The 24,851-nt window shown below is 37.6% G+C and overlaps 3 protein-coding genes across 3 annotated transcripts; all 3 read right to left on the bottom strand.

Moving 5' to 3' along the window:
* Positions 1-578: 578 nt before the first annotated feature.
* On the bottom strand, positions 579-10,514 carry LOC111807563 (flowering locus K homology domain-like). Its single transcript, XM_023693334.1, has 9 exons — positions 9,279-10,514; positions 8,938-9,039; positions 7,057-7,278; positions 3,441-3,499; positions 3,163-3,254; positions 2,934-3,046; positions 2,788-2,850; positions 2,016-2,092; positions 579-815 (listed from the first exon to the last, which is right to left on the bottom strand). Exons 1-9 carry the CDS (start codon positions 9,603-9,605, stop codon positions 800-802), a joined length of 1,071 nt encoding a protein of 356 aa, XP_023549102.1. The 5' UTR covers positions 9,606-10,514; the 3' UTR covers positions 579-799.
* Positions 10,515-14,511: 3,997 nt separating this feature from the next.
* LOC111806568 lies at positions 14,512-17,743 on the bottom strand. Its single transcript, XM_023691937.1, has 3 exons — positions 17,569-17,743; positions 15,183-15,265; positions 14,512-14,800 (listed from the first exon to the last, which is right to left on the bottom strand). The coding sequence occupies exons 1-3, from the start codon at positions 17,645-17,647 to the stop codon at positions 14,771-14,773; spliced, it is 192 nt and encodes a 63-aa protein (XP_023547705.1). The 5' UTR covers positions 17,648-17,743; the 3' UTR covers positions 14,512-14,770.
* Positions 17,744-18,291: 548 nt separating this feature from the next.
* Positions 18,292-21,417, bottom strand: LOC111807504 (protein KINESIN LIGHT CHAIN-RELATED 1-like). Its single transcript, XM_023693250.1, has 3 exons — positions 20,934-21,417; positions 18,804-19,703; positions 18,292-18,678 (listed from the first exon to the last, which is right to left on the bottom strand). The coding sequence occupies exons 1-3, from the start codon at positions 21,197-21,199 to the stop codon at positions 18,438-18,440; spliced, it is 1,407 nt and encodes a 468-aa protein (XP_023549018.1). The 5' UTR covers positions 21,200-21,417; the 3' UTR covers positions 18,292-18,437.
* Between the last annotated feature and the right edge of the window lie 3,434 nt (positions 21,418-24,851).

Genomic DNA, 24,851 nt, shown 5'->3' with positions numbered 1-24,851 from the left:
GCGGGAGATCTTGAGTTCAACTTTCAATTAAAAAAGTACTAATAAAAAAAAAAAAAAACTAAATTATAAATTTAATTAAAGTTTGTTTATTTGGCTCTTAAAATTTTCAATGTTTTTAAATGGACAGATACTAATAAAATAATTAGAAGTCTAAGTTAATTTTTTCAACCATTTTAAATTCCTATTTATAGGATTATTAGACACAAAATTTTGATAATCAAATAGACACAAACCTTCCAAATTTAAGAGAACACCCACAGCTATTAACAAATGTGTCAACACAAATGAGTTTCCAGACACTTTGGCCCTCAACAATGATCCTGCACAACAATTTTGTTGATAAAAATGTTAATTTCACTGATTAAAATTTAAAATTCCCTTCAATAAACTTAGAATTAACCGACTCCTGAAACCAAATACAAAAAGGAATTGGGTTTTACCAACTTGTTTAGGGTATAGAGAAACGAGTTAACCAAAAAGTATCATAACTTTTGTTGAACACCCAGAGCTCAAACCCAAACTTCTCCCTAGCAGCCTTTTTTTTTTTTTTTTTTTTTTTTTTTTTTTTTTTTTNTGGAAACCCTCAAGTCATTGTTAATATAGAAAATATTCAGTAAACTATTTGGCACAATTACAATATGTCACATTCAAAAAAAAAAAAAAGAAAAAAGAAAGGAAGCCATTATTCCAAAATCTTGCACCACTTCATTCATTAATGGATTGAAGTTTGTAGGAGCTGTTCTTGTGAGCTTCCCAGCAGCTGTTGCCATTACAACTAACAACTCTTTCTGTTTCAGATTCACCACATCTGCAGACTGAACAACATTGCATCAAATGAGCTAACTAACAACAGGCACCAGTTTTCTTTTTGTTACCCAATAAATAGTTTTTCTTATATCATATCATTTTTAGTCCTTGTTGTTTCGTTTGTCATTTAATTTAATCCCCTATGATTTTGCTCAATCCCACAAAATCGTCCTACTTGTCGTGCTTTCTTTGGAAAACGGACAATATCGATGGCTGAAGAGATTGAACCAAATCATAGGTATTGAATTGAAACATTTAAAACCATACGGATAAAAGTGAAACCAAGCACAATAATCATGGGGTAGAAAATCGCAATTCAACCTAAATATTTACAAGATAACTTCTCATCCAACCTAAATATTTACAAGATAACTTCTCATCCAACCTAAATATATGACTTTCATAGTTGAATGGGTGGAACTCACTAATCCCAAACGTGAAGAGAACACAAATCTGATCCACAGAATGTGTTAAAAGAGTTTCATAAAACAGAGCAGATGAAACCATACACGATCTAAGGATAGCCACAACTATGAACAAGCAGAGTTTTCATGTTCGTATAGTTCAATAGTCTAAACTCTGGAATAGAGTATCGAACATCGACTCGAGATGTGAAATCATGCTTCCACATTATATTTTGCTACCTCATTCAGACCAGAGATTGGGATGGTTTAGAAGAAAAAGGGCTTCCAGTTTGCACTTATAAAAATATGCTATTACAGTTTATTAAGTGTTTTCTTTCTTTTTTATTTTTATTTTTTCTATTGGTTTTAGAATTTTCAAAACAATTTTTGAAAAAAAAAAAAGCATAATAGCTCAGTCACTAAGTTGTTTCTATTCCCTCAAAGAGTGAATCCGAACGGATAAAAGCACCTTTCACGTTGTCAAAAATCATCCTAAATTCCCTGCATGTCCTGATTGAAGCCAAAAATATTAAATGTTGTATGACTTAACAAAGCTTACCATTCAGTTCAGCATTTTTCTTTCCAAAGTACAAGTGGAAATTTATGTATTGGTCATTCTTGTCTCGAAGTTGTTTTGAATTTTCTGTTACCATGGTAGTTTGATTATGAAATTTCTAATTCAAAATTTGTTTCCTTTCTGGGGATAAGAACCTAGACCATGGAGTATTGGCTTCACCACAGGAGAGTTTTTTTTTCATACGAGGTGGGGGGAGAATCACATTGGNGTTATGAAGGAAAACCTACGCTGTCTGTTGAACACCAGCTTGTCGTATCAACTGAGAATAAATATATTCATCAACCCTTTGCTTTGCCAGTGCTACCTAATAACCATCCACATAAAAATTCAAAATGAAGACCCTTAACCAGAAAATGAAAGAAATACACACACACACACACACACACATATATATATATAGATAACTTGTTTCCATTGTTTAACGCTCAACTGAAAAAGATGGTAAATTATTCTGCTCTTATATCAGTTCGTATCTTTCATCAGTCACTTCAAGGTCAACGTATTCAAAACGAACAATAAGCAAACACAACATAAGGAAACATAAAGGAGCACAAAAACCGATACACTATCAGTGTTAACTGTTAGTCATTCAATTATTTATTTATTATTATAACAACTATTTATTCCGTATGAACATTCAACTAAGAATACATCCACACACCCATTAGAAAAAGTATGTTTAGGTAATCATTATCAAATATACAGCATTATCGAAACTCAATTTTTAGATCTTAAATTTTTAATCAATACGCTTTTGGTAACAATGATTTTGCCATTACAACTTATCGGTAGAATCTTTTTATTTTTTATGATTATCACGTGCTTGACAATATCTTTTTCAGTTTCAAATATTTCAACAGCCCCAGCTTACTTATAAAAATCAGAGAAATAAAACCCAAACAGTTATGCCTGTAATATATGATTATCGAAACTCAAGTTTAATTGCATATTTACGAATTAGTCAGTTCATGAAACTTAAAATAAGAGATAAAGTCATGCCTGTTCAGCACTTCCACCAAATTGTATTTGCCTGTAATTTTGTTCACCTCTCCCACCACAAACCTGTAAAGAATAATGCAAGGATATAGATAGGAATTGAATTTCAGGATCTTTCATAGTGAAATAAAACTGCTTGGTTTTCTGACCTTGATAGTAGCCCCAGATTCATTTCTGATTCTTGATATGTTGAAGCCACCAATCCCGATCAACCCACCCACCAATGTCTCCGATATCAACATCTCGAAGGTTACATAATTAACTGCAAGATTGGTTTTCCTAAAGATGATGTGGTTAGAAGAAAAAATATTAAAACTTCACAGACACAAAAGACAGAACCAGAAATGATTTATTTGATACAGAAAACCACTGAATAACCTGAGGTTGGATCAATATATGACTGTGGCGGGTGCATTGCATTGTAATTATATGTTGGGCTAACAGAAATGACTTGCCGAGGTGGATTTACCCTGAAATTGAATTCAGCCCCAAATCAATACAACATTAGAAAGAAAAAAAGGATGCCAAGATTTGACTGATTTCAAGAGTCTTCTTCGGCAATTATATCTTGTACTCCACAAAATGAGTAGTTTATGTACAAGTTTCAGAACTGCATGTGAATCAAATAAACTCTCAAACATTGTTCAATATAGGACCTTAGCTGATTGCCTATCTCCTCAAGAGCCTTCAAAACTGCAGGAACATCCCCTGATATCTGAGTTCCAATCAAAACAAAATCAATCCTTAGTGACATCTTAGATATCTCAAAAAAAGAGATTAGATGGGACGTGATGTGATAACAAGACACCACAAAAAGTAGCCTAGCAATGTGAGAATGAGCATGAAATTTTGCATAAAGTTCAATAGATGATTTGATAAACATTATGCACATTTAGGAACAATTGAACAACTTGAAATTAAAAATGTATTGGCAAGTAAATTTTAGAAGTTAAATTACTTAACAAGAACTGTATCTTGAAGAATAAGATTGGCAGAAAATTTGAGCAACCTTCTCATTGCTAAGACCAATTTCCATTCCCTTACTACTTCACAGGGTCTTCATTAACAAAGCAAAATCTGAGAAAGCAGCAATGCAGTACCCCAATCTTAAAAGAAACAATGTAACTTAACCAAGCCCCTCTTGGAACTCCTGTTCTCACAAAGAAAGGGCGCTAAAACCTATAAATAGTAGTAGTCTGGTATAGATTTCAGAGTGAAATCACAATATTCCATAAGAAACAAGATCTTCTAGAATGAAGTGTTCAAGAAATATGATCCAGATGTACGACAACAAAATCTATTACTTCCATCTCATTATAAGACAACATAGATACAAATCAAACTGGGAAGGAGCAATAGAGACTGCAAAGAAGAATCAGAAATGGGTAAAAACAATGGTGCATACACTTCAGTAAGCTGACTTGCACTGAACTATAAATTTGAGCATTACAAAATTCACCAAGTGTGTGAATATTGTAGGAAAAAAACTGCAGATGAGAAGAGAACTTGCAAAATTTCTAAATCATGGCACAGAGTCCACTGGTTACAGAAGGTTCTGCACAGTTGATTTGTAATAATAAGTTTGAATTTCGAAGTAGGAAGTCGATTCTGTTAGCAATCCACAATTCACTCTCACTCTCTAGCCAGCAGCCGCCCCATCTCCCACTGGCAGCCATACCTCACCCTTTGTGAAAGGGCCAAATACTTTGTTTTATAAGAAACCGAGTTTTAATTGAGAAAAATGAAAGAATGAATAAGGTCATAAAAATAACAACCCATTAAAAAAAAAAAAAAGTACAATAAATGATAAGACCTAGATGATAATTACAAAAAACCTTACTCATGGCCCAAAGCAAGGTATTAAACAAGGTATTGGACCTAACAACCTCCGATAACTCCCCCAAAGGTCTATCAGAACCTCTAAAAAGCCTTACAATCCTCTCAATCCAAAACCCCTAAAGAATGAAGCAGGCATGCCAAAGAAAAGTATGCTTCGGGGAGAAAACAAAACCTCTGCCATCCAAACCATACAATCCCTACTTCTCCAAACTAATGAGACTCCAAACGCATTCTGAAACTTGGAACATATCAATTGAGCATAATTGCAACCCAAAAGGATATGGTCAAGACTCTCTAATGCACCTTTGTGATGGGAGCACTACTATAATCCCAAAAAGAAGGGAAAATGTCTTTGCACATGGTCTAAAGTGTTCGCTCTTCCATGCAAGACTTGTCAGGCAAAGAACTTAACCTTCTTGGAGAACTTAATCTTCCAGAGAAAAGAAAATGAAGGGATGATCGAAGGAGAGAGAATGAATAAGAAAGAAGAGAACTAGAAGAGAAGCCCGAGGAAGGAGAAGGGGGCAAAAGATGAGAAACACTCCTACCCTGAAGAACAAGGATATCCCTCATAAGTAGGAACAAAGGGTTAGCTTCCAACAACAAACTCAAAGGTGACGGCTGAAGAAGAAAAAATCCCTTCTGAAGGCAGCAAACCAAAATAGCTCTAAAATAAGAGTCTGAGCCCTCCCCAGTCAACATTTAAGAAATTGAGAAACGAAAGGGAAAACCAAGGCAATATCTTTCCAAAGGTTGAGCGCATCCGCCTACTACCAGATACCCACTCAAAAGAACGAGGGTTGTACTTGCTCACAGTAAGTTTGTGCCACAAAGCCCTAGGCTCCCTAACGAAACACGGCAACCATTTGGCCAACAAGGTCACATTAATTAGTCGAAGGCTATCTATACCCAAACCCCCAAACAACAAATGTCTAGAGACCACCACAAAATTGACTTGATGAGATCCTCCGCCCTCCTCAACTTCCTGCTCATGAAATCTATAATAATCTTTTCCAAGCTTTTGTTGATTGGCACAGGGTATCTAAAGAGAAAAAAAAAAAAATAATGTCCGAAAGAGACTCCTCAAGTTATGAACATAAGGAAGTCCAAGGTCTGATGAAGGCAAAGTACTCACCTCACAGCTCACAAAAGATGCTCACGCATTCAATTTTGACTGGTCGCAACAATTAATGGCAATATTGTTGCTCTTTTGTTTTGTTAATATTTAGACTAGACCTTGCTTCAAAGCATGCTAGAAACATGGGAAGAAACTTCCCAGAATAAAAGAAAAGAGTATCATCTACAAACTTGAGGTGCATAAGGTGAGGCCTCTTCCTTCCCACAAGGAAACCCTTTTCCACCCCAGTAGAGACCAACCAACATAGGACATTGACAACTAGTATAAAGAGAAAAGGGGAGAGAGGGTCTCACATTGCATAAGTCCCTAGAAGAAAAATTTCTCCCTCTGGGCATGTAGGTCATTCCTCACAACTCATCATCCTAGTCCTCCACTTATACTGAAACCCCTTTTTCAAAAAAACCTTGTCCAGAAACACCCAATCCACATGATCATGGACTTTCTCATAATCGATGGTAAAAGTAAAGTCTTCTTGCAATAAAGGCACCCTAATATTTTAAAATCGTGATAGGAAGGACCTTTCACAAGTGATCAACCAAGGTCCTGGCAATTATCTTATAAAGACATAAGATCATAACGAGGTTGATCGGTCTAAAACCCTTGATCTTGTCTTATTTTTTCTTTTCAAGAATGAAACCGACATAAGTTTCATTCATCGATTTGCCAATCACCCCACTCACAGTATTCTCATTGCTAACAGACAATTCAACAATGCTTCTAGTTTTACTAGTCCCAAGCCCCCAATCTTCATACAACAACTATAGATCTTTTATATTAAATTAAAATTAATAAATGATGGAAGGTACACATGCACGTTTCGTATGTCGTTCGAAAAAAAAAAAAAATTACATGCACATGACCATGTTTATAAAAATTGATTATACTTGAATATATTCAAGCTGTTTTATGTATTATAAGATTAATGATTCCTTAAGAAGCATGATACAATATAAAAGAAAGGCAACACAATCCTATTCCTAACCTGACAACCTTGATTACACAGCACATATTATTAGCCAAAACCAAACATCACAAAACCACAAAAGTAGGAATATGTATTGTGTGATTAATATTCACTATCATCCAATACGAGTTAGCTCCACTTTATGGATGAAAGTCAATCTTTTCCATTGGTAAACATTTAACAAAAGTAAGAAACGTAGAACCAAAAGATCGTTTTCACCTCATTAGTTGCGAAGTACATTACTCGCAGAAACAAAAAGTGATGAACACGATCGAAAGGCAGAAAGAATGATGCACTAGGTTTCAAATTCTGACAATGTGGAAAAACTCACTTGCACCACTCTGTCAGATACATGAGCAGATGCACAAAGAGGTAATTGATTTGGGGCGAGAATCGTAATTGTTGCACCAGAAGAATTCCTCAATTTCTCAATATTTTGACCCGAGGCACCAATCAAAGACCCTGCTTGAGATCCTGCTATTAGGAGCCTAATAGTATTAGCAGCCACATGCCCTGTTCCAACTTTTAGTTCCTCAATACTGGTGCCATCCTCCTGTGAAAATATGACTTGAAAGTATAATTAAAAAAATAAATAATTATAAAAGATGTAGCAGATATAAAATTCTCAAAAATGATCTAAAATAAATAAGAGGAGCTATCATTCTATCACATGAACATCAGTACTTCAAGAAGGAGACTAATGTAATTGATCAAGTATGGATAGGTCATTCAGGAAAGGAGCGCAATCCACACTCGCAGGCTAAAATAGTGATGCGATGGCTGCCTATCTAAGTTATCGAATATCTACAATTCCTAACATCAGATGTTAGAGGGGTAGTTTGATTTGTCAAAGTGCACATTCAAGCTAGTTCAATTGCACATAGTTACTTACAAAAGGGGGAAAAAACACATTATGAACGTGTTGTTATTTACCCTACCTTTAAAATCAATAATTTATAGTGTTGTCTTTTTATATTCATCTATATATTTAACTTCCTGATATGGAAAAAGAACAGAATTTCTAAGGCAGACAAATGTGTACCAGAGATGCCAGCCTTTGATTGAACATTTTTTTTGTTAAATAAGAAACGGGTATGTAACCTTTGATTGAAAACTTCAAATTGCCAATGCTGTCTATAACAGAATATTTTCTGAAGAACAAAACACCAGTAGCCTCCATCATTACTACCCCATTATACACGTCAATACAGCAAAGAAAAATTCATGAAGTTTCACTTCCAAAGATTGCAGATAAGGAAAATGTTCTCTTTTTATAGATATAAAATTGTAGCTTGTATAAAGAAAAACAAAAGTACAAAAGGAATAGCCTACAGAAATGAACTTCTGAACAGAAGAGCGAACAAAAACAAAACATGAAGCAAAAATTACAGGAGATGGCGTTAATTGTTGAGAACAAAAAATAAAGCATATTGCAGCACTCATTAAAACAAAAATTCCCAGAGAGAGGCATTTAAACTTGTCACACACCAAACCTCCTCTAAGACTTTTATGTATCCCAACAAGATTCTTGTCTCTATTGAGGCCAATATTCCATAAAATAGAAAAATAAATAAATAAACAAAATAAAGCCATTGCCAAAGAACCTGACTCCCTAGGGAGAGTCATTGACAAGCACTTCTTCCAGCATATCCTCACCCATGCAACCTCTGTGGAGTAGTCTAACGCTCTCAAACAGAAATGTTACTCAATAAATGAAATTTGATCATGAGGACGTGTGAACACAAAGCTGAAAGTCTCAATTTATAGAGAACTAATAACAGTGTACTTAAAAAACTAAAAACTTGAAGGGAAAAAAACATCTAAAACTAACCATGCACACTCTAACTGTAGCTAAATCAAATCCCAAACGTACCCCAGAACCTATTTCGATGTTTCATGGTAGACTGACCTCAGAATCAATTCTTTTTTACTTTCTTTTTTAGTTCCTTTTTTCTTTTTTTAGTTCAAATTTTCTGTCGCTTTCCTGCACAATATGCATGACTATAGTAGGAATTGAAAACCATGGATGAAGATTCTTGGACAATGTCCAGTATTTAACCTCCCTAAGGAAACCAGTCATACAAAAAACTTAATTTTCTTCGAAATTGGCCTTTCCACAACAAAAACAGAAGAATATTATTGAGACTCAACATCACACAAGAAAATAAATAGATCATCACTACGGCACAGTTAACAGTTGGCAATGTATGACCTTCAGTATCAGTGCTGCAATATGCTGAAGTGCTTTCTCCGCATCAGTAACCGAATTCTCACAGTCCTTGGAACTTATAATGATAACACGTTCTTCATACCGCTGAAATATCATCCAAAGCACAAATTGTCACCACCAATACAACGACCGTTTGACATGCAACACAACCAGCAAAGGAGTTAAGAGAAAAAAAAAAATCGCCGCTGAAATTAAACATAGTGAACAAGAAGTTTGTTCTTAGTACTTCCTCGATAGCCAAACAAAGGAAAAGAGTGACAAAAAGGAAAAGCGAAACGAAAACCCTAACCCAAAGCGCTCAAAATCAAATACAAAAACAATACCGCGACAGCATCGGCAATCTTGATTGTAGCTTTGGTTTCCTCACGAACCTTCTGGATTCGGCAACCAACTTTACCGATAACCTTCCCGATCTGCTTCGAGGGCACAATGATTCTGAAAAGCACGTCATGAGCCTTCGCCTGTCTCTTGGGAGCCGATACATCTACGGCCTCCGAATTGGATACAATCAGGTCGTCCTCACGGCGGCGTTTCCCAGTGACGGTATGTCCGGAGTCGGAAACCAAGAGAGTCCCGGGTAAGGACATAGAAACAGGCAGGGGAGCCATGGCGGGCATAGAAGGGTATAGAGGAATATCACCTGGTTGCATATTTGGAGAAATCTTCACGTCAGTGGGCTATGAAAGATGGCCGTATCAGGCTGGGAAGGCGTGAATGCAGAAGAGAAATGATGATAATAGCCGATGATACCATAGAGAACCAACAAAGGGCGTCGGAAGGCGAGTGCGCTAGTTCTCTAGCATATAGCCATGTATGATGCACTATGCCTTTCTTCTAGGTTAAAATTTCTTCATAAATTTCCCAACAAAATATGATAACATCTTACGTTATCTCCACTAAACCTAGTACATGGGGTTGCCCCGATACGTTCTCGAACGATCCATTTGCAACTATTATTCTACCTATCGAGTTTGAAGCAACCAATAGATTGTTTTTATTCGATATTGTACCTGCACGGGGAAAATACTTTTTTTTTTCCAAAGAACAGATACATATAGTCTCCCCTTTAGGATACCGAGTGCCCTTTCAACATCGTTGTTCATGGAAGAATGTCTCGTGTTAAATAGCTCTTAGGGAGTAACTGGTTCATTTCTTTTGTGTCATTCGACGTTAAATAGTATTGTTGTCCTTATAGTACAACGCTCGAAACCCTTCAGTGTTCGAGTACCCATCATCAAATAAACTTTGACAAGATGCTATTTTTTCAATTTTCACTGTAACGTGCAATATGTACACAATGTGTAACAACAAACAGATTCATTGGAATGTCACACTTTCTTGTCTTATATTATAGGCAATCAACGTACTTACTTTCACTTTAATGTGTGTCATCTTATGTGCATCGATAGTTTTGTTTTAAGGTAAAACATTGTTACGAAATCGTTTTATATGATAGCTGGTTGTAATAATAAGGTAATTTGTTTTATAATAAGATAAGTTGTAACAAAATTCCTTTTTTGCATGTACGAACGTCAGTTAAGAACTTTTTAATAAAACATCATGGAAATGCGTTGTCATTGTCTCAACAAACCTTACAAAGTGTCTTCTACGTCCACATATCGAGTCATTTACAAGCCTATCCACGTATCGAATCACTCATAAGCCTTCAAATGAAATTCAATATGTTTTACTATATAAGTAAAGAAATTAGAAACAACTTGAAAACTAATCAGATTTTAGAAATAAAACGGTAGGCAAGGAAGACGGAGGACCCGCATTGGGCATTTGGGCGATGAATGTGTTAGGCTATACGATGGACACGTGTAGCGAAAAGAGTGGAGCTACACGTCTGTCAACCAGCGGAAACAAACGTTTTGAGAGATCCAACCCATCCAATCCAAAAGACTTGTCCCCTTTATGTTTGACCCAAAACTACGACTTGAATCCACTAAATTGACCCAACCCGCTCTATGACCTGCGACTATCCCTTCCTTGCGGTGCGCGTGGAACCGCGCGTAGAAGACCTTGTAGCACATGTAGCCTTGTGTGAAGTGCATGAGTCACTTTTTTTGCTAGTTCGATATCAATTTGTCAATTTTTCATCCAACTTTGATACTAATCCTATTTTTATGTGAATTAGGTTCCACCAAAGGAATTTCAAAAAATTTGAGCACCTTTCTAGCAAGAAATCGAGCTCGAGAAGACACTTGACAACTAGATAAGTAACCATTCAGATTTCCCCCGAGACACTTGGACAAGCATGTATGCTTACAAACCCAGCCTTAGGTGGATAGAATCTGCATGTTTAGAGCATAAAATTAATAGAATAACCTGCTTGATGTAGTAATTATAGAACTGCCCCTAGGTTGAGATTACGTATTGCATGCTATTTCTAAGTTTTATGCTCGGCTAGAATGAAGGATTTTGTGATTTGTGTTCTGGGTGATAGATGGACGTTATCTCCCTATTGAGCATGTTATTCGTTTGCTTGATTTACTGTATGTTAGCTTTAGGTGATTGATTGTGTGTTCTCCCTACAGAGCATAGATAGCAACAATGAGACAAAACTAGGGTGTTAGAGGCAGGTTGGCTAGATGAAGACCTAGGTCAGGACAGCTGACTGAGCACTTTAAGATCATGAGCGACAATCAGTTGTTCAAGACCCTAGAGCTCCCAGACTAAGCTAGATTCAAGGAGTTAGTACAAAATATCTTGGAGACGAGAGTCCATGTCAAAGTCGTCTAGCGACCCTAAGAATCTAGTAGACCACCACGACACTCAAGAATGATTAAGGTAGCTCTCTAGGTCACTAACAGTGTGATGGTGTCACCAGAGTCTCCACCTCCTATCTTCTCCAGTGTACCTTTAGTGCTAGTGGCCTACTTAGCGGTAGGTGGTAGGTGTACTAGTACCATCAGGTCAGTTATTAAGATAGTGTAGTGCATTGAGACAACCAAATACTCCACCCTGTGCAGCAAAATTCATCTTGAGAGGGGGATGTGAATCACAAAGGTAAACACAGTAGTTAACAAGCACTCGAGGGTTGCTTCTGATGTTTAAGCTAGCAAACACTATACTTCTCACTAGAGTATTATGAGGTAGTGCCTTAATTTAGGACACTGAACGTTCACTACATATGCAAAGCAAGCTACCTAAGTCTTAGAACAAAAAGGCATAACACCCTGAACATACCCTTAGGGGTAAGCTACAGAGTAGAAAACCGCTCGATACTTCGAAGCTTCCCCAGTTATTCAGGTAACATAAGAGCCTAGTAGGTTGCTTACTCAATATTTTCATATTCACCCCGTTCTACATTTTTTTTCCATGTGAATGATGTCACTAGTCGAGGTGAGGGAGTGCTCAAGAGCTCTGCAGTTATAGGGGGGTGTCGACCCGGGACATCTATTTGTTTGTCATAACATTTATTTTGTATCCCAATCTCATTCTCTCTTTGGTAAACAACTTAAAAATCTCATGCTTTGTAAACGCTTTTAGGTTAGATTTAGTAATAGTGTTGAATGACTTAAAATCGCGCAAAATTTTACCGTATTTTTATTATCTTCGTTTTCATATATTTACTTGCATAGTCTATTAGTCACGACCTGTATTTACGAAGCCTTCAAACGAGCTAAAATCCCTCAAAATTTTCTAGGTTTGAGCTTATGCTATAATGCACGTTTGATAGCCCTTATTTTCTATTATATAAATTTTATTATATCTCTGGTTCATTTCTATACAAGGTATAACTTTTTGAAAAAATATTTGTTGAATGTAAATACAAAAGAACATAAATTAGTTCGGGATTACAAAAAAGTTGAATCTCCCACAACTATATTTGGTGTTGTAATCCACAAGAACGACTTTCCATTGTCTGCTAATCCCTAAGTAAACCTATACTTTTCATTATCCAAGTCCATTCCACCATCTTTTCTAAGTTAGTTAACCAAGAAAAAGGTCAATATTAAATACCAACTTCCAAATTAAAATATTTTATACTTAAAGTGATTAATCATACCTTCGAGTGATATCAAATCTGAGTTAATGAGCCATCAACATTGAAAGTCCAAAGCGAAATACAAAAGATTTTAAATTCCAATTATAGGTTAATCTTAAAGTACGTTGACCATAGTCTCAAGTTTCATGTCCATACTTATAAAGTAGTTAAAAAGGTTCATGAAGAAAGCTCGGTGAGAATCGAACTGTGGCTGGATCAGTGTTGGTATGGTTATAGGAACCTTCTTTTCTCCCTCTCTCATTTTTTTTTCTTTCCCTTTTTACCCTTTTCCTTTACTTTTTATACTAAGCCATGATTAAGCACTTTCAAGTACATGATTAGGAAGGAGGGAAGAAATGACCACAATACCCCTGTAAGGTTGAGAATGAACTAATACGAGTTAGATTCGCAATAATTAGCAAATCTCACAATCCACCTTTCTTCGAGGTTCAGCAGCTTCACTGACACACCACTCGATGTCTACTCCCTTTCGGGGTTTAGTGTCCTCACTGACACACTGCCCCGTGTTTGATTTGAATACCATTTGTAACCGCTCAAGCCTACCGCTATCAGATATTGTCTTCATTAGGTTTTCTCTTTCGAGCTTCTCCTCAATATTCTTAGAACACTTCTGTTAGGGAGAGGTTTCTGCACCCTTATAAAGAATGTTTCGTTTTTTCTCTCCAACCGATATGAGATCTCACAATCCACTCCATTCGGGGCCCAACGTTCTCGCTGACACTTGTTCCTCTATCCAATTGCTGTGAAATCTCACATTAAATCTCATACTTAAATAATGCCTCCATCCAACCAAATTAAATTATCATCAAAGAAACAACTACTAAATGATACAAAATTCAAGCTACAAGGTTCCTAAAAAAAAAAAAAAAACAAAACCACAAAGTGTAGCTTAGCAAAAAAATCAAGCTAGTATAGTGAAAGATGAACCAAAATCAAAGAAGAAAAGAGATGAACAAATACTCACCCAAAAATGAGGCCTAATATGAATACTCATCAGCCTTGAAAACCTCCCAATGTTCATTCTAAACGAAGAAAAACACTCAGATCTTGCCACCTTCTCCATTAACAAAAGCCTTGGAGGCAGCTCAAGGTTCGGAGAGGCGGCGGCGGAGGCGGCGGAGGCGGCGGTGGCAGTACTGAACCTAGGCTTGCCTGGCTCTTCTTCCCTATTATTGTACGCATTATTGCATTTCCATAATGAAATTGTCGCTTATTATACAAAATTTCTTACGTATTTAGATATGGTCAATTATGCACTTAATGCTTTAAAGATTTTATTTTTATCTAAATTAATTTTATTTTTTTTTATTAATATCTTAGAATGTTCAAATTGGCAGAGACCAGAGAGAATATACTAGTGCGATGGGTAGTTGTGCGCGTTAGCATATCTAACCATAGGCGTGATATGCGAGTGACAGAAAAGGTTGCTAGTTAAACCGTGATCATGTATATAATGAGGTACGCTCAATTTGAGTTTTGCCAATTATCAACTTACCATCCCAAAAGTCAACTGTTCGATCCCACATTTGAAACAAACAAGAGAAGAAAATCAAACTGAGTTTTTAGAACTGAATTTATGGTGAAACCAAGTTTTGATAGGGCTTCAAACGGAGGGCTAAAAGCTGAAATATCTTGAAAATCAGTCTTATGCATTGGGCATAAAACAAGTGAATGTGTAGCAATAACTATTGCTATCCACCATGACGTTTAAAAAGATTGTACAGACTTATTTTATGGCAGAAGAGAATGATAATTGATCCATTAAGAACAACCTCCTTATGTCACCGATTCCAATCATCCTCATTTCTTTCCAGTCATACTCGCAACCACCTACAAATTTCACAATACAGAAATTTACAATGAACATTGTAAGAAAAGGAATTATTAGTGACACCAAAATTGAGATTCATCACTAAAACGAATGAAGAAAAAATTTTCTCCTATCAAAGAAAGGGAAAAACAAGAAATTGTTGGTTTGTTTTGGGTAGATTTATTGATTGTTCCCCACTTAGATACTGGCTGGCATATGTGTTAGGAAAGTGGCAAGGAATCTCAATTACCAGAGGCTGAAAATGATAATAAGTACCAAAGAAACATAAACTTCAAGACATAAGCAAAGAAACTCACGTTTACATTTGGCCCAAATGATCCAACCAAACCAGGCAATCAGAAAAAAATGAATGTCTAAAACTTGTCAAGATTCCGTACTTACATCACTTAATACAGGCTGAGGAGCTTGCTTAGATGCTTCATAGGAATCCAGAATTGGCCTTACGACGGCAGGAAGGAAAAGACCTACAAGGTTTGTAATATGTAAGAAACCAAAATGTACACATATGTTCCATGTGGTAGCCAATCAAACCAAAAAAGCGCGTAAAAATTGGACTTGATCTTGCTTATCACTTTATCATGAAAAACGAAGAAGGTAAGGCGGTAATTCCACCTCTCATTCTCTCTTGCTTCATCAAGATGTTCAAAATGGACATTAATCAATGGAGTTTATTAGTTGCAAGGAAGAAAATAAGTCCTTCTTTTAGTTCAGTTTTTGGTTCTTGTGTTAAGAAACACAAAGTCCAAATGTAGTACCTTTTTAAGGAGAATAAACAAAGCTAAGGATATACTTATTTGTGGAAGAAAGAAACCTTTGAAACTTTAGGTCAAGGTTGCAGAGATTCATCCAATGCATGTCCACGATTATCAATTTGATTGATTGTTTCCATGCTTGCATTCAAGTTAGAGAAAACCTATGCAGCTTCAACCATGCTATATAGAAATTAAAATTCCAAATACTGGAAGCTTTGTGGTTCGAGTGGTGATGTTAGACATAGCTTCCGAAAGTTGAGGTTCCTCTATGAAGTACAAAAATTTGATTATGTTCTACACTTAGGGAGTAAAAATGCTAGATGAATCAGCAACATCTTCGAGAATAAATAGAAAGGGAAAAAGGAAGGTGAAAAGCCAGAAGAGATCTCTGAATGGAAGAACGGATTGGAAATGAAGTTGATGGTGTATTATATGATATCAGCCTAACTAATGAAGTTCCCCGTGACAACTTTAAATGACCGGGATGGTGGTTTTTGTTCCCATATGTTAAGAGTACCAGTAGGGAAATAGTAGAATATTATTAGGTATATTGACAATTAACATGGACATATTTGTAATTACCTAAAAAGTTGTTGGGGTGGAAGGTAATAATTAGTGAGAGTCGTTCGGCAAACTTTGTGAATGTGTTGTCTTGTGGGAGAGAGATAGTCCTCTCAAAAGGATATTATTGTGGTAAGTGTAACCGCCCAAACCCACCGCTAGCAAATATTGTCCTCTTTGGGCTTTTCTTTTCGGGTTTTTCCTCAAGGTTTTTAAAACGTGTCTGCTAGAGAGAGGTTTCCACACCCTATAAGGAATGTTTCGTTCTCCTCTTCAATCGATGTGGGATCTCACAATCCACTCTCCTTGGGGGCCAAGCGTCCTCGCTGACACACCGCTCGGCATCTGGCTCTGATACCATTTGTAACAGCCCAAGCCCACCGCTAGCGGATATTGTCCTCTTTGGGCCTCCTCTCAAAGTTTTTAAAACGCGTTTGCTAGGGAGAGGTTTCCACACCTTTATAAGGAATATTTCGTTCTCCTCTCCAATCGATGTGAGATCTCATAAGTGTTCTTTTATAGTTCTAGTTGTTATTTTCTTGCCACTGGGGTCCTATCAATTTGCGATTGTGTTTCACTTAACAACTTGTGACTAGTTGGTATACATATGCAGGTAAGTGGCTCCAAACTCTGGGTTGCTAGTCCTAGGAGTGTTGGGGAGCACGGGGCTAATTGGCTGAAGATGCCCAGTTTTCGTGATGCTAAATTATCGGTGGAACTTAAATCCAATTCTGGGAACGAATTCCCCCCAATCTATCTTGTAAAACATCCCCAAATGGAATAGGACATAGTTTCTCTGTGAAGGATGAACTTAAAAAACCTTTGAGACACAACTCGTGTGAAATCTAAGCTTGTTTAACCACACACACTCTTAGTCGATTTGTCTCTACATTAGACTTAGTCATTTGGCTTGACCTTGTCTCTATCTATGCCAACATCGCATCTCAGTCATCATCTTGGTTCCCAACAACGCACCCCATGCGTCGTGATGTCATCCCATGTCTCGAGATAGCTCGGCCATCTTGGCTTGCTTGTACATGTCTATTGAAAAGGTGTGTATGTCTTGGGCTAGCAGCTCACTTTGGTAGCTGGCTCAAAGGTCCAAAACTCCCATCTCGAACATTAATAAGCATTTAAACCAATAAATCCCAACATCTTAACCAATTTATGGTCACTAGAAACACCGAAACAAAATATTCATAGGAAAAGCTGAATCCTACCAACAAGGTTGAAATACGAAAATCTATTTAGTCAGATAAAGGAGCTTTCAATCGACATTGTTTCTTCGCATCCGAAACTATATAAAATACCCGAAAAGAAAACATTTAAATATGATCTTCCCAATAGATAGATATGAGCGACAATTGAAAGAAAGCATATGATTTCATGGCATCGATCAAAAGAAATGAAAAATTGATCAATAATTAGGGCTCTAAACAGGAAAGAGCAAGTACCAATTCCTCCGATTAGACAAGATGCAACCACCACGGGCTCTTGAACTACGAACATCTTCAGCTTCTCCATGACCGGCATTTTCTTGAAGGTTTCGTCTGATTCGCTTCCTGAACTGAATGTTCGTGGCTTGATTCTTAGTAGTCCAAAGTTTACGAGTGAAAAGATTTGCGGTTTTCGGATTTATCATATTTTATTATATTTAATAAGTAAAGTGAATAAATAATTATTTTTTAAATAATAATAAAAAATAAACTCAACAATTGACTGGTTCGAACGACTAACCTAACCAACTTAAAATTTAGAATTTATTCATCAAGCCCAACTCAACCCAACCCAACCCGTACACCTTTAACCCATTCTATTGATTTGTATTTTATATATATTTTTTTTAAAATTATATGATATAAAAACTATTAAAATGACGAAAAAAATCTTTATTTTCCCTTTATAAACGATATAAAATATGATACCTTAATCATGCCACAAAAACTATCGAATAGATGACAAGATTGTACCTACACATAATCATCATGTTCTTGCTTCTTTACAAAGATTTTGAATATTAAAGTGAAAATGAGATATCATGCTAAGTCATGAGATTCTTCCTTTGCCTTGCTTTGTATTTAGATTTGCACGTTAAAGTCATTCAAGTGAGATTGATCAAAACTGTGTGAAGTGATTTGAATCACGAATTTAGAAACATGCTTGATCAAGGCAATCCATTCCAAAACTTTCCTTAGTTGATTCTTATAATTTTTTTGGGTTCATGAATTGTTTAAATCTAAAAAACTTATTCTTTTAACATGTCCGACCATATATGATGCTAATTCAATTATCACTGAACTATGCTCATCGAGAGTAGAGGTTGTCAGGCTCTAGAACTGAACCCACCGGACCATATCTTAGTTGCTACCTGTTTCTTCATCCTCAAGGATTGGGAGGCAAGCAAATTGTGTAATGACTTAGCCTTCTTATTTCGAGGCCTTCCAGCCTCTTTTAACAGTTCCTGCAGCCTTCTTCTTTCCTCATCTACCTCTGGATTTGCAGTTCCAAGCATCTCTTCCCTCACTTTAAGGATGTCTTCTAATATCTCAATTGCTTCCTCCACCCTGCATATATTACCAACCAAATCATTTCCAAATTCAATACAAAATCGAAAGTTTAGAACCGAAACAACTCGTTCATCGATCAAACCGGTCATAACGCGATCACTATTACTTATAACGTTGCATACCTCCCCATGGCATCATAAGCAGCAGCAAGATTGCTAGAAACAGCAAGAGTATCAGAATGATACACACCATAGTGCTCCACCAGCACCACCCTGGCCTCTTGAAACACCCTAACAGCCTCCTCAATTTTATAGAGCTGAACACAAGCCAACCCCATCTGGTTCAACACAACTCCAAACAACGCCCCCTTCTTACCCCCTCGCACCCTCCCAATTGCCCTCTCAAACACCCTCCTCGCCTCCCCATACTTCCCCATCATATAAAACATCACCCCCATTTGCGCCTCTATCCCCGCCGCCACCCGCCCCCCGCCGCCTCTCTCCACCACCTTCACCGCCCTCTGCAGTACCCCGAACGCCTCCTCCGCCTCATTCCCCGCTTCGTACACCGCAGCGATCTCCACCAGCCCACTTGACACCTCCTCGTCCGTCGACCCTTCTGGTGGCTTTAGGTAAATCCTCAACGCGTTGTCTGCGTATGATTTCGCTTCCCGGGTCTTGCCGGTGCGATTATAGAGCTCGGCGAGACGGATGAAGAGCGAGGCGACCGAGAGATGGGAATCTCCTTTTGTGGAGTTGAAGATTGTGAGGGCTTTTTGGTACGCGAATATGGCTTCGTCGAAACGGCACAGTGTGGCGTAGATGTTGCCGATGCTTACGTCGATTGCGGCGACCTCTGCGTCGTGACCGTGGGCGATCATGGCCATGCTGGCTAGAACTAGATGCTCTAAAGCAGACTCGGAGTCGCCTAATGCTTCACAAATTAAAGCCATTAGACGGCGGTCGGTTGCTTCTTGTGGGGATGCTGGTGGACTATGTTGTTTGTGGATGTCTAGTGTTTTCTTGCAGTATTTCTTTGCTTCTTCGAATTGCATTGCTTGTACGTGTGCCTCTGCTAAGTACCTATGATAAGTTCCATTGCTGTCTTTTTAAGGACGGAATTGCTCAAAATTAAGCACGTATGTTTCGATTAATTCAACCCGACTTACAATTTTCGGTAAGGAACTTTGTGTTGTAGCTACTCATCTATTGCTATCGTTTCTATAACATTCAAAGTCCACCGCTAACAAATATTGTCCGCTTTGGCTCGTTATGTATCATCGTCAGTTTTACGATTTTAAAGCGCGTTTGCTAGAGAGAGGTTTCCACATCCTTATAAGGAATGCTTTGTTCCCCTCTCCAACCGATGTGGGATCTCACAATCCACCGTCCTAGGGGGCCAGCATCCTCACTAGTACACCGCTTGGTGTCTGGCTCTGATACTATTTGTAACAGCCCAAGTCCACTACTAATAAATATTGTTTGCTTTGGCTCGTTACGTATCACCATCAACCTCATGTTTTTAAAACACGTTTGCTAGGGAGAGATTTCCACACCCTTATAAGGAATGCTTTGTTTCCCTCTCTAACTAATGTGGGATCTCACAATCCAGCGTCCTTGCTGGTACAGCGCTTGGTGTTTGGCTCTGATACCATTTGTAATAGCCCAAGTTCACTACTAGCAAATATTGTTCATTTTGACTTGTTACGTATCACCGTCAGTTTAAAGAGTTTAAAACACGTCTGATGTGGAGAGGTTTTCACACCCTTGTAAGGAATGCTTCGTTCCCCTCTCTAACTGATATGAGATCTCACAACCAGCGTCCTCGCTGGTACACCGCTTGGTGTCTGACTCTGATACCATTTGTAACTGTCCAAGTCCACTACTAGCAAATATTGTTCGCTTTGGCTTGTTACGTATCGCCATCAACCTCATGGTATTAAAACTAGTCTGCTCGGGAGAGATTTCCACACCCTTATAAGAAATGCTTCATTCCCCTCTCTAACTAATGTGGGATCTCACAATCTAGTGTTCTCGCTGGTACACCGCTCGGTGTCTGGCTCTGATACCATTTGTAATAACTCAAGTCCACTACTAGCAAATATTGTTCGCTTTGGCTCGTTACATATCACCGTCAACCTAATGGTTTTAAAACACGTCTGTTGGGGAGAGATTTCCACTCCCTTATAAGGAATGCTTCGTTCCCCTCTCGAACCGACGTGGGGTCATGTTTCCGAGAGGGGAACATGTTTCCATTAGTGTATATATATATATATATATATATATATAGTAAGCAAGTAAGCAAGGTGGTACCTGCAAGTCTCAGCAACTTTAGGGTCAGAGTCAGTTAACGCATGAGTCTGGATCATCAACCCAGCTTCATAACAAGAAATGGACCGATCCAACTGCCCCAACATAGAATAAGTATCCCCAAGCTGCATGTACCCGGAATATTTTGCCAAAGCATGGTCCGGTTCGTTTCTACCTTCTACGACCTCGATCGACCGCTCGAGAACCGGAATGGCCTCGTCGAACTGCCCGAGCCGGCAGTAAATGGCAGCGACCATGTGCAAGCTCATGGGCAGCTCGACGCCGGGACTCGGAAATCTCTCGAACGACTTGGCAGCTCGGACTGCGTAGTCCAAAGCCTTGGTTGGACTCTCGCCCGAAATTATAGTGTCCCGAGCTAGCTTTAGTAGATATGGACCGTGGTCCGCGTTGTCGAGCCATGGCGATGTGGTGGTCTTGTGATCGTCGTCTATGGGTGGGACTTGAATGCGAAGATGGGGTGTTGCCATTTTGATGATACAAATTGGGGAAGTTGGCAATGGAACCATAATAATACCCTATTTATGTGTTCTTTTGGTTTTCTATTTTTTCAAATTAAAAATTGGCTACTTATTATTATTTTTTATCTTTTATTTTTAGGTTTAATTTGTATTAATAAATCAAACCCGTAACTTTTGAGATGATAATAGATACACAATCATAGCAAACATAAATGACATTGATTTTGAGCTTCCATGACATGTTATAGCGACTAATTAAAAGAAATTTAGAAAAATAAACAAATCAAGAACATATAAAAACGCCAATTTTAGTATTTACGAACTAAAAACACATGAGGGAGAATTTAAAGACAGTCATAAATAAAATTAGAGTGTTCTTAGGTTGGGTTGGATCGGTTTGAGACATTTTCTAAACCCAAATCAATTATTCCAGTTGTAGTTTTTTCAAATCAAACATTCTTTTTATTAAATATTGAACTTAACCCAACTCAACCTAACCATAATTTTTCAGGTTGAGTTGGTTTGGGTTGTGGTCGGTCGTTCATTTAAGATTTTGTTTTTAATAAGAGTAAAATATTAATGGGTAAAACATTTAATTAAGATTTATTTTGGAAATTTACCCTTCCAAAATAATTAAAAATTATTAAAAAATTTTTTTGGAGAATAAATAATTATAAAAATATTTTAAAAATTAAATAAATATATATTTATATTATTATATTGTAAGCAAAAATATATGTATAAAGTTAACAACAAATTTGGACGGGTTCAAGTCAATCAAATCTAATTTCAGGGGAACCCGTAAAATTTTCAATTATTTGAACTCAATCCAAATCATAGGGATTGGGTTTGATTGATCGGGTTTTTTGAACACCTTTAAATAAAATCGTATAAACATTCCAACAAATGAGATAAATGTTAACTAATTATGTAGATAAACGAATTGTCGATCTAAATATAACTCAGTAGATAACTTCAAAGGTTGATATTTTGATCGGTCGGTGTGTCGAGAAACATGAAGAAGAAGCTAAGGTTGTTGGTGGTAGGCGAAGGTATTAATTGAAGAAGGTTGCGTAGAAGAAACTCTTTCATGATAAGGAAGAAGGAGAAGGTAGGTTTTGTATGAAAAGAAGAGCAAAAATCATAATGAGTTTTTATGATACAAACATTCTTTGCTTCTTCACCAATTCTTGCTTTTTCGGAATCTCTTTGATTGTTTAGTTTGTTTGTATGAGTGATATGATTTTATTTTTGGGTGGAAAATAATAGAATATATTCTTTTAAACATACTTTTGAAGTTCCGAACGGTTCTCGTACATTTTACAACCCTATCAAAGTTTGAAAACGGTTCATCAGGTCATCGTACTCTGGATCTACTAGATGGTGTACCTCATCTCTAAGAGACCAAATTTTTTGATTCGTAAAGGTTCCTTTGTCACAATAGTGAACAACCAATATTTTGAGTTGATGCGCGACCTCATCATATCTCATAGGACAATATGGCGTCTCATCTAAACACATTGTGTAAGGTTAACTGGGAATCCTTCAACAGGAAATACTATACAATTAACGTATAGGGGAGGAAACCTGTGTGCCTGCTAACTACTAAGTCTACCCACGTGGTTCATCGCCCCTTCTTAGGGCTAGCTTACAGTACAATGAGCGCGTATCGGGGATATTGGGAATAAACTTAAATGAAAAAGAAAAAGGTAGTTTTTAATTTTGTTAATTTTAATAAGGTTTTTTTAAATTGAGTCGTAGTAAGGAAAAGGAAAAGGCAAAGGCAAAGGCAAAAAAAAAAAAAAAAAAAAAAAAAAAAAAAAAAAAAAAAAAAAAAAAAAAAAANCTTTGTCTACTTGTCTCTCCCCTCTCGACATCTCCTTCACAGCCTCGTGAATGTTATTTTAACAAGTTAGTTTCAAAGCGAGCGTTTATTTCTACAAATTGGTATCAGAGCGGATTGTTATTTTCAACAAATTGGTATCCGAGTGAATTTTATTTCAACAAATTGGTATCAGAGCTAATGGCGAACATGATAGGACAATGCCGCTACCACGATTGACGAAGACGAACTACGAGAATTGGAGCATCCAAATGAAAGCTCTTCTCGGTTCTCAAGACGCATGGGAGATGGTCGAAGAAGGTTTCGAAAAACCGAAGGATACCACCGGTTATACGGCGGCGCAAAACAAGGCGCTAAAAGAATTACAATCAAATGATAATGCAGCATTATACATGCTGTGCCGGGTTGTTGACGAGTCGGGCTTTAAGAAGATTGCAAGGGAAACTACTTCAAAAGAAGCGTGGGACACTTTAGAAAAAGTGTTCAAAGGAACCGACCGAGTCAAGCAAGTGGGTCTCCAGACTCTGCGTGGCGAGTTGGAGAGCATGAAGATGGAGTCAGAAAATGTATCTGACTACATTACGCGCGTACAGACCGTGACAAATCAACTAAATCGAAATGAAGAAATGGTACTCGAGACGCGGGTTGTGGAGAAGATCTTGAGGTCGTTAACCGACAACTTCGAGAATGTTGTATATGCGATAAAAGAGTCAAAGGACCTAGCGAAGTTCACGGTCGATGAGCTCGCCAGTTCTCTCGAGGCACATGAACAACGTAAGAAAAAGGAGGAGACACTCGATCAAGCACTTCAAACCAAAGCATCAATAAAGGATGAAAAGGTACTCTACTCTCAAACTATTCAAGGTAGAGGTCGAGGAAGTCGTGGGAATGGTCGAGGTAGTCAAGGCAACAATAATGAAGAAATCTATAATGAGAAGAGACTATCGAGCCAAGTAAATTGGCGTGGAAGAGGACGCAGTCCAGGAAGAGGTAGCCGATCAAACATTCAGTGCTATAATTGTCAAAAATATGGTCATTATGCGAATGATTGTAACTCCGAAAAATGATTGTGGCAGAATGGGGCACGTTGCAAAAGCTTGTCGAGCTGGAAAAAGGGTGGAAGGAACAACCAACCTAGCCATGGAAGACTTAACAGATGAAGGTCTTCTCTTGATGGCTCAAGATGAAGAGAACATCAACAACGACACTCTATGGTACCTTGACTTAGGGGCAATCAACCATATGTGCGGTCACGAGCACCTATTCAAAGAAATGCAAAAGATTGAAGATGATCATGTGTTAGTTGGAGATGCGTCAAAGGTGGAGGTCAAAGGCCGAAGTACGATACATTTCTTGAAAAAGGATGGTGTAATGAGGTTAATCTAAGATGTTTATTACGTACCAGACCTCAAGACCAACATATTGAGTATGGGGCAACTCATAGAGAAATGTTACTCGATATTCCTAAAGGACTGTCTGCTACACCTGAAGGATAAGAAAGGGCGTTTGGTTGCTCGAGTCGAGATAGGAAGAAATCGGATGTACAAATTGAACTTAAGAAGCATACGAGAAAAGTGTTTGCGAGTCGACGTAGAAGAC

The sequence above is a fragment of the Cucurbita pepo genome, chromosome LG12 (assembly GCF_002806865.2).
Source record: "Cucurbita pepo subsp. pepo cultivar mu-cu-16 chromosome LG12, ASM280686v2, whole genome shotgun sequence".
Taxonomy (NCBI): Eukaryota; Viridiplantae; Streptophyta; class Magnoliopsida; order Cucurbitales; family Cucurbitaceae; genus Cucurbita; species Cucurbita pepo.
Note: the sequence above shows the minus strand (reverse complement) of the source record. Positions and strands in the feature narration are given on the sequence as shown.